The sequence below is a fragment of the Pristiophorus japonicus genome, unplaced genomic scaffold (genome assembly GCF_044704955.1).
Source record: "Pristiophorus japonicus isolate sPriJap1 unplaced genomic scaffold, sPriJap1.hap1 HAP1_SCAFFOLD_974, whole genome shotgun sequence".
NCBI lineage: Eukaryota > Metazoa > Chordata > Chondrichthyes > Pristiophoridae > Pristiophorus > Pristiophorus japonicus.
Genome location: NW_027254903.1, coordinates 1,060 through 15,000, shown reverse-complemented (window position 1 = coordinate 15,000; position 13,941 = coordinate 1,060). Strand labels below are relative to the sequence as shown.

Below are 13,941 nucleotides of genomic sequence, written 5' to 3'. Positions count from 1 at the left end.
CCTCAGGGAGATATCTGTGCACTGACTGGTGTCTCTCAGTCCCCTCGCCCTCAGGGAGATATCTGTGCACTGACTGGTGTCTCTCAGTCCCCTCGCCCTCAGGGAGATATCTGTGCACTGACTGGTGTCTCTCAGTCCCTCTCCCTCAGGGAGATATCTGTACACTGACTGGTGTCTCTCAATCCCTCTCCCTCAAGGAGATATCTGTACACTGACTGGTGTCTCTCAGTCCCTCTCCCTCAGGGAGATATCTGTACACTGACTGGTGTCTCTCAGTCTCCTCTCCCTCAGGGGGATATCTGTACACTGACTGGTGTCTCTCAGTCTCCTCTCCCTCAGGGGGATATCTGTACACTGACTGGTGTCTCTCAGTCCCCTCTCCCTCATGGAGATATCTGTACACTGACTGGTGTCTCTCAGTCCCTCTCTCTCAGGGAAATAACTCTACATTGACTGGTGTCTCTCAGTCCCTCTCCCTCAGGGAGATATCTGTACACTGACTGGTGTCTCTCAGTCCCTCTCCCTCAGGGAGATATCTGTACACTGACTGGTGTCTCTCAGTCCCCTCTCTCTCAGGGAAATATCTGTACACTGACTGGTGTCTCTCAGTCCCCTCTCCCTCAGGGAGATATCTGTACATTGACTGGTGTCTCTCAGTCCCCTCTCCCTCAGGGGGATATCTGTACACTGACTGGTGTCTCTCAATCCCCTCTCCCTCAGGGAGATACCTGTACACTGACTGGTGTCTCTCAGTCCCCTCTCTCTCAGGGAAATATCTGCACACTGACTGGTGTCTCTCAGTCCCCTCTCCCTCAGGGAGATATCTGTACACTGACTGGTGTCTATCAATCCCTCTCCCTCAGGGTGATATCTGTACACTGACTGGTGTCTCTCAGTCCCTCTCTCTCAGGGAAATATCTGTACACTGACTGGTGTCTCTCAGTCCTCTCCCCTCATGGAGATATCTGTACACTGACTGGTGTCACTCAGTGCCTCTCTCTCTCAGGGAGATATCTGTACACTGACTGGTGTCTCTCAGTCGCCTCTCCCTCAGGGATATATCTTTACACTGACTGGTGTCTCTCAGTCCCTCTCCCTCAGGGTGATATCTGTACACTGACTGGTGTCTCTCAGTCCCTCTCTCTCAGGGAAATATCTGTACACTGACTGGTGTCTCTCAGTCCTCTCCCCTCAGGGAGATATCTGTACACTGACTGGTGTCTCTCAGTCCCTCTCCCTCAGGGAGATATCTGTACACTGACTGGTGTCTCTCAGTCCCCTCTCTCTCAGGGAAATATCTGTACACTGACTGGTGTCTCTCAGTCCCCTCTCTCTCAGCGAGATATCTGTACACTGACTGGTGTCTCTCAGTCCCCTCTCTCTCAGGGAAATATCTGTACACTGACTGGTGTCTCTCAGTCCCCTCTCCCTCAGGGAGATATCTGTACATTGACTGGTGTCTCCCAGTCCCCTCTCCCTCAGGGAGATGTCTGTACACTGACTGGTGTCTCTCAGTCCCCTCTCCCCTCAGGGAGATATCTGTACACTGACTGGTGTTTCTCAGTCCCCTCTCCCTCACGGAGATATCTGTACACTGACTGGTGTCTCTCAGTCCCCTCTCCCTCATGGAGATATCTGTACACTGACTGGTGTCTCTCAATCCCTCTCTCTCAGAGAAATATTTGTACACTGACTGGTCTCTCTCAATCCCTCCCCTCACGGAGATATCTGCACACTGACTGGTGTCTCTCAGTCCCCTCTCCCTCAGGGAGATATCTGTACACTGACTGGTGTCTATCAATCCCTCACCCTCAGGGTGATATCTGTACACTGACTGGTGTCTCTCAGTCCCTCTCTCTCAGGGAAATATCTGTACACTGACTGGTGTCTCTCAGTCCTCTCCCCTCATGGAAATATCTGTACACTGACTGGTGTCACTCAGTGCCTCTCTCTCTCAGGGAGATATCTGTACACTGACTGGTGTCTCTCAGTCGCCTCTCCCTCAGGGATATATCTTTACACTGACTGGTGTCTCTCAGTCCCTCTCCCTCAGGGTGATATCTGTACACTGACTGGTGTCTCTCAGTCCCCTTTCCCTCAGGGAGATATCTGTACACTGACTGGTGTCTCTCAGTCCCTCTCCCTCAGGGGGATATCTGTAAACTGACTGGTGTCTCTCAGTCCCTCTCCCTCAGGGAGATATCTGTACACTGACTGGTGTCTCTCAGTCCCTCTCTCTCAGGGAAATATCTCTACATTGACTGGTGTCTCTCAGTCCCTCTCCCTCAGGGAGATATCTGTACACTGACTGGTGTCTCTCAGTCCCTCTCCCTCAGGGAGATATCTGTACACTGACTGGTGTCTCTCAGTCCCCTCTCTCTCAGGGAGATATCTGTACACTGACTGGTGTCTCTCAGTCCCCTCTCTCTCAGGGAGATATCTGTACACTGACTGGTGTCTCTCAGTCCCTCTCCCTCAGGGAGATACCTGTACACTGACTGGTGTCTCTCAGTCCCCTCTCCCTCAGGGAGATATCTGTACACTGACTGGTGTCTCTCAGTCCCTCTCCCTCAGGGAGATATCTGTACACTGACTGGTGTCTCTCAGTCCCCTCTCCCTCAGGGAGATATCTGCACACTGACTGGTGTCTCTCAGTCACTCTGCCTCAGGGAGATATCTGTACACTGACTGGTGTCTCTCAGTCTCTCTCCCTCAGGGAGATATCTGTACACTGACTGGTGTCTCTCAGTCCCCTCTCCCTCAGGGAGATATCTGTACATTGACTGGTGTCTCTTAGTTCCCTCTCCCTCAGGGAAATATCTGTACACTGACTGGTGTCTCTCAGTCCCCTCTCCCTCAGGGAGATATCTGTACATTGACTGGTGTCTCTCAGTCCCCTCTCCCTCAGGGGGATATCTGTACACTGACTGGTGTCTCTCAGTCCCCTCTCTCTCAGGGAAATATCTGTACACTGACTGGTGTCTCTCAGTCCCCTCTCTCTCAGGGAGATATCTGTACACTGACTGGTGTCTCTCAGTCCCTCTCCCTCAGGGAGATACCTGTACACTGACTGGTGTCTCTCAGTCCCCTCTCCCTCAGGGAGATATCTGTACACTGACTGGTGTCTCTCAGTCCCTCTCCCTCAGGGAGATATCTGTACACTGACTGGTGTCTCTCAGTCCCCTCTCCCTCAGGGAGATATCTGCACACTGACTGGTGTCTCTCAGTCACTCTGCCTCAGGGAGATATCTGTACACTGACTGGTGTCTCTCAGTCTCTCTCCCTCAGGGAGATATCTGTACACTGACTGGTGTCTCTCAGTCCCCTCTCCCTCAAGGAGATATCTGTACATTGACTGGTGTCTCTTAGTTCCCTCTCCCTCAGGGAGATATCTGTACACTGACTGGTGTCTCCCAGTCCCCTCTCCCTCAGGGAGATGTCTGTACACTGACTGGTGTCTCTCAGTCCCCTCTCCCCTCAGGGAGATATCTGTACACTGACTGGTGTTTCTCAGTCCCCTCTCCCTCACGGAGATATCTGTACACTGACTGGTGTCTCTCAGTCCCCTCTCCCTCATGGAGATATCTGTACACTGACTGGTGTCTCTCAATCCCTCTCTCTCAGAGAAATATTTGTACACTGACTGGTCTCTCTCAATCCCTCTCCCTCACGGAGATATCTGCACACTGACTGGTGTCTCTCAGTCCCCTCTCCCTCAGGGAGATATCTGTACACTGACTGGTGTCTATCAGTCCTCTCCCCTCATGGAGATATCTGTACACTGACTGGTGTCTCTCAGTCCCCTCTCCCTCAGGGAGATATCTGTACACTGACTGGTGTCTATCAGTCCTCTCCCCTCATGGAGATATCTGTACACTGACTGGTGTCTCTCAGTCGCCTCTCCCTCAGGGATATATCTTTACACTGACTGGTGTCTCTCAGTCCCTCTCCCTCAGGGTGATATCTGTACACTGACTGGTGTCTCTCAGTCCCTCTCTCTCAGGGAAATATCTGTACACTGACTGGTGTCTCTCAGTCCTCTCCCCTCAGGGAGATATCTGTACACTGACTGGTGTCTCTCAGTCCCTCTCCCTCAGGGAGATATCTGTACACTGACTGGTGTCTCTCAGTCCCCTCTCTCTCAGGGAAATATCTGTACACTGACTGGTGTCTCTCAGTCCCCTCTCCCTCAGGGAGATATCTGTACATTGACTGGTGTCTCTCAGTCCCCTCTCCCTCAGGGGGATATCTGTACACTGACTGGTGTCTCTCAATCCCCTCTCCCTCAGGGAGAAATCTGTACACTGACTGGTGTCTCTCAGTCCCTCTCCCTCAGGGGGTTATCTGTACACTGACTGGTGACTCTCAGTCCCCTCTCCCTCAGGGAGATATCTGTACACTGACTGGTGTCTCTCAGTCCCTCTCCCTCAGGGAGATATCTGTACACTGACTGGTGTCTCTCAGTCCCTCTCCCTCAGGGAGATATCTGTACACTGACTGGTGTCTCTCAGTCCCTCTCCCTCAGGGAGATATCTGTACACTGACTGGTGTCTCTCAGTCCCTCTCCCTCAGGGAGATATCTGTACACTGACTGGTGTCTCTCAGTCCCTCTCTCTCAGGGAAATATCTCTACATTGACTGGTGTCTCTCAGTCCCTCTCCCTCAGGGAGATATCTGTACACTGACTGGTGTCTCTCAGTCCCTCTCCCTCAGGGAGATATCTGTACACTGACTGGTGTCTCTCAGTCCCTCTCCCTCATGGAGATATCTGCACACTGACTGGTGTCTCTCAGTCACTCTGCCTCAGGGAGATATCTGTACACTGACTGGTGTCTCTCAGTCTCTCTCCCTCAGGGAGATATCTGTACACTGACTGGTGTCTCTCAGTCCCTCTCCCTCAGGGAGATATCTGTACACTGACTGGTGTCTCTCAGTCCCTCTCCCTCATGGAGATATCTGTACACTGACTGGTGTCTCTCAGTCCCCTCTCCCTCAGGGAGATATCTGTACACTGACTGGTGTCTCTCAGTCCCCTCTCTCTCAGGGAGATATCTGTACACTGACTGGTGTCTCTCAGTCCCTCTCCCTCAGGGAGATACCTGTACACTGACTGGTGTCTCTCAGTCCCCTCTCCCTCAGGGAGATATCTGTACACTGACTGGTGTCTCTCAGTCCCTCTCCCTCAGGGAGATATCTGTACACTGACTGGTGTCTCTCAGTCCCCTCTCCCTCAGGGAGATATCTGCACACTGACTGGTGTCTCTCAGTCACTCTGCCTCAGGGAGATATCTGTACACTGACTGGTGTCTCTCAGTCTCTCTCCCTCAGGGAGATATCTGTACACTGACTGGTGTCTCTCAGTCCCCTCTCCCTCAGGGAGATATCTGTACATTGACTGGTGTCTCTTAGTTCCCTCTCCCTCAGGGAGATATCTGTACACTGACTGGTGTCTCCCAGTCCCCTCTCCCTCAGGGAGATGTCTGTACACTGACTGGTGTCTCTCAGTCCCCTCTCCCCTCAGGGAGATATCTGTACACTGACTGGTGTTTCTCAGTCCCCTCTCCCTCAGGGAGATATCTGTACACTGACTGGTGTCTCTCAGTCCCTCTCCCTCAGGGAGATATCTGTACACTGACTGGTGTCTCTCAGTCCCTCTCTCTCAGGGAAATATCTCTACATTGACTGGTGTCTCTCAGTCCCTCTCCCTCAGGGAGATATCTGTACACTGACTGGTGTCTCTCAGTCCCTCTCCCTCAGGGAGATATCTGTACACTGACTGGTGTCTCTCAGTCCCTCTCCCTCATGGAGATATCTGCACACTGACTGGTGTCTCTCAGTCACTCTGCCTCAGGGAGATATCTGTACACTGACTGGTGTCTCTCAGTCTCTCTCCCTCAGGGAGATATCTGTACACTGACTGGTGTCTCTCAGTCCCCTCTCCCTCAGGGAGATGTCTGTACACTGACTGGTGTCTCTCAGTCCCTCTCCCTCAGGGGGATATCTGTGCACTGACTGGTGTCTCTCAGTCCCCTTTCCCTCAGGGAGATATCTATACACTGACTGGTGTCTCTCAGTCCCTCTCCCTCAGGGAGCTATCTGGACACTGACTGGTGTCTCTCAGTCCCTCTCCCTTAGGGAGATATCTGTACACTGACTGGTGTCTCTCAATCCCTCTCCCTCAGGGTGATATCTGTACACTGACTGGTGTCTCTCAGTCCCTCTCTCTCAGGGAAATATCTGTACACTGACTGGTGTCTCTCAGTCCTCTCCCCTCATGGAGATATCTGTACACTGACTGGTGTCACTCAGTGCCTCTCTCTCTCAGGGAGATATCTGTACACTGACTGGTGTCTCTCAGTCGCCTCTCCCTCAGGGATATATCTTTACACTGACTGGTGTCTCTCAGTCCCCTCTCTCTCAGGGAGATATCTGTGCACTGACTGGTGTCTCTCAGTACCCTCTCCCTCGGGGAGATATCTGTACATTGACTGGTGTCTCTCAGTCCCCTCTCCCTCAGGGGGATATCTGTACACTGACTGGTGTCTCTCAATCCCCTCTCCCTCAGGGAGATATCTGTACACTGACTGGTGTCTCTCAGTCCCCTCTCCCTCAGGGAGATATCTGTACACTGACTGGTGTCTCTCAGTCCCTCTCTCTCAGAGGGATATCTGTACACTGACTGGTGTCTCTCAGTCCCTCTCCCTCAGGGAGATATCTGTACACTGACTGGTGTCTCTCAGTCCCCTCTCTCTCAGGGAAATATCTGTACACTGACTGGTGTCTCTCAGTCCCCTCTCCCTCAGGGAGATATCTGTACATTGACTGGTGTCTCTCAGTCCCTCTCCCTCAGGGAGATATCTGTACACTGACTGGTGTCTCTCAATCCCCTCTCCCTCAGGGAGATATCTGTACACTGACTGGTGTCTCTCAGTCCCCTCTCTCTCAGGGAAATATCTGTACACTGACTGGTGTCTCTCAGTCCCCTCTCCCTCAGGGAGATATCTGTACATTGACTGGTGTCTCTCAGTCCCCTCTCCCTCAGGGGGATATCTGTACACTGACTGGTGTCTCTCAATCCCCTCTCCCTCAGGGAGATATCTGTACACTGACTGGTGTCTCTCAGTCCCTCTCCCTCAGGGGGATATCTGTAAACTGACTGGTGTCTCTCAGTCCCTCTCCCTCAGGGAGATATCTGTACACTGACTGGTGTCTCTCAGTCCCTCTCTCTCAGGGAAATATCTCTACATTGACTGGTGTCTCTCAGTCCCTCTCCCTCAGGGAGATATCTGTACACTGACTGGTGTCTCTCAGTCCCTCTCCCTCAGGGAGATATCTGTACACTGACTGGTGTCTCTCAGTCCCCTCTCTCTCAGGGAGATATCTGTACACTGACTGGTGTCTCTCAGTCCCCTCTCTCTCAGGGAGATATCTGTACACTGACTGGTGTCTCTCAGTCCCTCTCCCTCAGGGAGATACCTGTACACTGACTGGTGTCTCTCAGTCCCCTCTCCCTCAGGGAGATATCTGTACACTGACTGGTGTCTCTCAGTCCCTCTCCCTCAGGGAGATATCTGTACACTGACTGGTGTCTCTCAGTCCCCTCTCCCTCAGGGAGATATCTGCACACTGACTGGTGTCTCTCAGTCACTCTGCCTCAGGGAGATATCTGTACACTGACTGGTGTCTCTCAGTCCTCTCCCCTCATGGAGATATCTGTACACTGACTGGTGTCTCTCAGTCCCCTCTCTCTCAGGGAGATATCTGTACACTGACTGGTGTCTCTCAGTCCCTCTCCCTCAGGGAGATACCTGTACACTGACTGGTGTCTCTCAGTCCCCTCTCCCTCAGGGAGATATCTGTACACTGACTGGTGTCTCTCAGTCCCTCTCCCTCAGGGAGATATCTGTACACTGACTGGTGTCTCTCAGTCCCCTCTCCCTCAGGGAGATATCTGCACACTGACTGGTGTCTCTCAGTCACTCTGCCTCAGGGAGATATCTGTACACTGACTGGTGTCTCTCAGTCTCTCTCCCTCAGGGAGATATCTGTACACTGACTGGTGTCTCTCAGTCCCCTCTCCCTCAGGGAGATATCTGTACATTGACTGGTGTCTCTTAGTTCCCTCTCCCTCAGGGAGATATCTGTACACTGACTGGTGTCTCCCAGTCCCCTCTCCCTCAGGGAGATGTCTGTACACTGACTGGTGTCTCTCAGTCCCCTCTCCCCTCAGGGAGATATCTGTACACTGACTGGTGTTTCTCAGTCCCCTCTCCCTCACGGAGATATCTGTACACTGACTGGTGTCTCTCAGTCCCCTCTCCCTCATGGAGATATCTGTACACTGACTGGTGTCTCTCAATCCCTCTCTCTCAGAGAAATATTTGTACACTGACTGGTCTCTCTCAATCCCTCTCCCTCACGGAGATATCTGCACACTGACTGGTGTCTCTCAGTCCTCTCCCCTCATGGAGATATCTGTACACTGACTGGTGTCACTCAGTGCCTCTCTCTCTCAGGGAGATATCTGTACACTGACTGGTGTCTCTCAGTCGCCTCTCCCTCAGGGATATATCTTTACACTGACTGGTGTCTCTCAGTCCCTCTCCCTCAGGGTGATATCTGTACACTGACTGGTGTCTCTCAGTCCCTCTCTCTCAGGGAAATATCTGTACACTGACTGGTGTCTCTTAGTCCTCTCCCCTCAGGGAGATATCTGTACACTGACTGGTGTCTCTCAGTCCCTCTCCCTCAGGGAGATATCTGTACACTGACTGGTGTCTCTCAGTCCCCTCTCTCTCAGGGAAATATCTGTACACTGACTGGTGTCTCTCAGTCCCCTCTCTCTCAGGGAGATATCTGTACACTGACTGGTGTCTCTCAGTCCCCTCTCTCTCAGGGAAATATCTGTACACTGACTGGTGTCTCTCAGTCCCCTCTCCCTCAGGGAGATATCTGTACATTGACTGGTGTCTCTCAGTCCCCTCTCCCTCAGGGAGATATCTGTACACTGACTGGTGTCTCTCAATCCCCTCTCCCTCAGGGAGAAATCTGTACACTGACTGGTGTCTCTCAGTCCCTCTCCCTCAGGGGGTTATCTGTACACTGACTGGTGACTCTCAGTCCCCTCTCCCTCAGGGACATATCTGTACACTGACTGGTGTCTCTCAGTCCCTCTCCCTCAGGGAGATATCTGTACACTGACTGGTGTCTCTCAGTCCCTCTCCCTCATGGAGATATCTGCACACTGACTGGTGTCTCTCAGTCACTCTGCCTCAGGGAGATATCTGTACACTGACTGGTGTCTCTCAGTCTCTCTCCCTCAGGGAGATATCTGTACACTGACTGGTGTCTCTCAGTCCCCTCTCCCTCAGGGAGATATCTGTACATTGACTGGTGTCTCTCAGTCCCCTCACCCTCAGGGAGATATCTGTACACTGACTGGTGTCTCTCAGTCCCCTCTCCCTCAGGGAGATGTCTGTACACTGACTGGTGTCTCTCAGTCCCTCTCCCTCAGGGGGATATCTGTGCACTGACTGGTGTCTCTCAGTCCCCTTTCCCTCAGGGAGATATCTATACACTGACTGGTGTCTCTCAGTCCCTCTCCCTCAGGGAGCTATCTGGACACTGACTGTTGTCTCTCAGTCCCTCTCCCTTAGGGAGATATCTGTACACTGACTGGTGTCTCTCAATCCCTCTCCCTCAGGGTGATATCTGTACACTGACTGGTGTCTCTCAGTCCCTCTCTCTCAGGGAAATATCTGTACACTGACTGGTGTCTCTCAGTCCTCTCCCCTCATGGAGATATCTGTACACTGACTGGTGTCACTCAGTGCCTCTCTCTCTCAGGGAGATATCTGTACACTGACTGGTGTCTCTCAGTCGCCTCTCCCTCAGGGATATATCTTTACACTGACTGGTGTCTCTCAGTCCCTCTCCCTCAGGGAGATATCTGCACACTGACTGGTGTCTCTCAGTCCCTCTCTCTCAGAGGGATATCTGTACACTGACTGGTGTCTCTCAGTCCCTCTCCCTCAGGGGGATATCTGTACACTGACTGGTGTCTCTCAGTCCCCTCTCTCTCAGGGAGATATCTGTACACTGACTGGTGTCTCTCAGTCCCCTCTCTCTCAGGGAGATATCTGTACACTGACTGGTGTCTCTCAGTACCCTCTCTCTCAGGGAGATATCTGTACACTGACTGGTGTCTCTCAGTCCCCTCTCTCTCAGGGAGATATCTGTACACTGACTGGTGTCTCTCAGTACCCTCTCCCTCGGGGAGATATCTGTACATTGACTGGTGTCTCTCAGTCCCCTCTCCCTCAGGGGGATATCTGTACACTGACTGGTGTCTCTCAATCCCCTCTCCCTCAGGGAGATATCTGTACACTGACTGGTGTCTCTCAGTCCCCTCTCCCTCAGGGAGATATCTGTACACTGACTGGTGTCTCTCAGTCCCTCTCTCTCAGAGGGATATCTGTACACTGACTGGTGTCTCTCAGTCCCTCTCCCTCAGGGGGATATCTGTACACTGACTGGTGTCTCTCAGTCCCTCTCCCTCAGGGAGATATCTGTACACTGACTGGTGTCTCTCAGTCCCTCTCTCTCAGGGAAATAACTCTACATTGACTGGTGTCTCTCAGTCCCTCTCCCTCAGGGAGATATCTGTACACTGACTGGTGTCTCTCAGTCCCTCTCCCTCAGGGAGATATCTGTACACTGACTGGTGTCTCTCAGTCCCCTCTCTCTCAGGGAAATATCTGCACACTGACTGGTGTCTCTCAGTCCCCTCTCCCTCAGGGAGATATCTGTACATTGACTGGTGTCTCTCAGTCCCCTCTCCCTCAGGGGGATATCTGTACACTGACTGGTGTCTCTCAATCCCCTCTCCCTCAGGGAGATATCTGTACACTGACTGGTGTCTCTCAGTCCCCTCTCTCTCAGGGAAATATCTGTACACTGACTGGTGTCTCTCAGTCCCCTCTCCCTCAGGGAGATATCTGTACATTGACTGGTGTCTCTCAGTCCCCTCTCCCTCAGGGGGATATCTGTACACTGACTGGTGTCTCTCAATCCCCTCTCCCTCAGGGAGATATCTGTACACTGACTGGTGTCTCTCAGTCCCTCTCCCTCAGGGGGATATCTGTAAACTGACTGGTGTCTCTCAGTCCCTCTCCCTCAGGGAGATATCTGTACACTGACTGGTGTCTCTCAGTCCCTCTCTCTCAGGGAAATATCTCTACATTGACTGGTGTCTCTCAGTCCCTCTCCCTCAGGGAGATATCTGTACACTGACTGGTGTCTCTCAGTCCCTCTCCCTCAGGGAGATATCTGTACACTGACTGGTGTCTCTCAGTCCCCTCTCTCTCAGGGAGATATCTGTACACTGACTGGTGTCTCTCAGTCCCCTCTCTCTCAGGGAGATATCTGTACACTGACTGGTGTCTCTCAGTCCCTCTCCCTCAGGGAGATACCTGTACACTGACTGGTGTCTCTCAGTCCCCTCTCCCTCAGGGAGATATCTGTACACTGACTGGTGTCTCTCAGTCCCTCTCCCTCAGGGAGATATCTGTACACTGACTGGTGTCTCTCAGTCCCCTCTCCCTCAGGGAGATATCTGCACACTGACTGGTGTCTCTCAGTCACTCTGCCTCAGGGAGATATCTGTACACTGACTGGTGTCTCTCAGTCCTCTCCCCTCATGGAGATATCTGTACACTGACTGGTGTCACTCAGTGCCTCTCTCTCTCAGGGAGATATCTGTACACTGACTGGTGTCTCTCAGTCCCTCTCCCTCAGGGAGATATCTGTACACTGACTGGTGTCTCTCAGTTCCCTCTCCCTCAGGGAGATATCTGCACACTGACTGGTGTCTCTCAGTCACTCTGCCTCAGGGAGATATCTGTACACTGACTGGTGTCTCTCAGTCCTCTCCCCTCATGGAGATATCTGTACACTGACTGGTGTCTCTCAGTCCCCTCTCTCTCAGGGAGATATCTGTACACTGACTGGTGTCTCTCAGTCCCCTCTCCCTCAGGGAGATATCTGTACACTGACTGGTGTCTCTCAATCCCCTCTCCCTCAGGGAGATATCTGTACACTGACTGGTGTCTCTCAGTCCTCTCTCCCTCAGGGAGATATCTGTACACTGACTGGTGTCTCTCAGTCCCTCTCCCTCAGGGAGATATCTGTACACTGACTGGTGTCTCTCAGTCCCTCTCTCTCAGGGAGATATCTCTACATTGACTGGTGTCTCTCAGTCCCCTCTCCCTCAGGGAGATATCTGTACACTGACTGGTGTCTCTCAGTCCTCTCTCCCTCAGGGAGATATCTGTACACTGACTGATGTCTCTCAATCCCACTCCCTCAGGGAGATATCTGTACACTGACTGGTGTCTCTCAGTCCCCTCTCCCTCAGGGAGATATCTGTACACTGACTGGTGTCTCTCAATCCCTCTCTCTCAGGGAGATATCTGTACACTGACTGGTGTCTCTCAATCCCTCTCCCTCAGGGAAATATCTGTACACTGACTGGTGTCTCTCAGTCCCCTCTCCCTCACGGAGGTATCTGTACACTGACTGGTGTCTCTCAGTCCCCTCTCCCTCATGGAGATATCTGTACACTGACTGGTGTCTCTCAGTCCCTCTCTCTCAGGGAGATATCTCTACATTGACTGGTGTCTCTCAGTCCCCTCTCCCTCAGGGAGATATCTGTACACTGACTGGTGTCTCTCAGTCCTCTCTCCCTCAGGGGGATATCTGTACACTGACTGATGTCTCTCAGTCCCTCTCCCTCAGGGAAATATCTGTACACTGACTGGTGTCTCTCAGTCCCTCTCCCTCAGGGAGATATCTGTACACTGACTGGTGTCTCTCAGTCCCCTCTCCCTCACGGAGATATCTGTACACTGACTGGTGTCTCTCAGTCCCCTCTCCCTCAGGGAGATATCTGTACACTGACTGGTGTCTCTCAGTCCCCTCTCCCTCACGGAGATATCTGTACACTGACTGGTGTCTCTCAGTCCCCTCTCCCTCAGGGAGATATCTGTACACAGATTGGTGTCTCTCAGACCTACCTGTTGTCTTCTGCAGTCTGCTGGGATCTCTGGGAGCGAGTGTTTCTGTCGGCCAGAGTAGCGAGGACAAAGTTGACCTCGAGAACAGCTTCCTGAAGGCTGAATATTGCCGGGCTATGAGAAGGAGAAGGTTTTTAAAAATCTTCACTCCATGGAATTTACTTTGGATACTATCTTGCTTTTTATGTACCTGTAGAATCTCTTACTGTCTGCTTTCATCTTTCTTGCTCGTTTACTCATTAAAAAATCCAAGAGCCAGTTATTATTTAAATGGAGAAAGATTGCAAAGTGCTGCAGTACAGCGGGACCTGGGGGTTACTTGTACATGAAACACAAAAGGTTAGTATGCAGGTACAGCAAGTGATCAGGAAGGGCCAATGGAATCTTGGCCTTTATTGCAAAGGGGGATGGAGTATAAAAGCAGGGAAGTCTTGCTACAGTTATATCGGGTATTGGTGAGGCCACACCTGGAGTACTGCGTGCAGTTTTGGTTTCCGTATTTACGAAAGGATATACTTGCTTTGGAGGCAGTTCAGAGAAGGTTCAGCGGAGAGAGAGGGCGGAGGACGAGGGGGCGGAGGGCGACCGAGAGGGCGAGGAGGCGGAGGGCGAGGGGGCGGAGGGCGAGGGGGCGGAGGGCGAGGTCGCGGAGTGGGCGGGGGGGCGAGGGGCGGAGGGGGCGGAGGGCGAGGTCTCGGAGGGCGAGGGGCGGATGGGGAGTGGACGGAGGGCGAGGGGGCGGAGGGCGAGTGGATGAGGGACGAGGGGCACAGGGCTCGTGGGGGGAGGGGGACGAGAGCACGAAGGGGGGGGGGGGGAAAGAGAGCACGGGGCGGGGGGGGCGGGGAGAGAGAGAATGCGAGAGAGA

General features: G+C 52.6%; 1 protein-coding gene across 1 annotated transcript in view; it reads right to left on the bottom strand.

The window, feature by feature from the left end:
* LOC139258426 (cell cycle checkpoint control protein RAD9A-like) overlaps nt 1-13,187 on the bottom strand; it is a gene marked incomplete at its 5' end in the record, with an annotated part of 16,620 nt that extends 3,433 nt beyond the window's left edge. The window contains one exon of the mRNA XM_070874778.1: nt 13,074-13,187. Coding sequence (XP_070730879.1) covers nt 13,074-13,187 — 114 coding nt within the window. The remainder of the gene's footprint in view (nt 1-13,073) is intronic.
* Nucleotides 13,188-13,941: the final 754 nt, after the last annotated feature.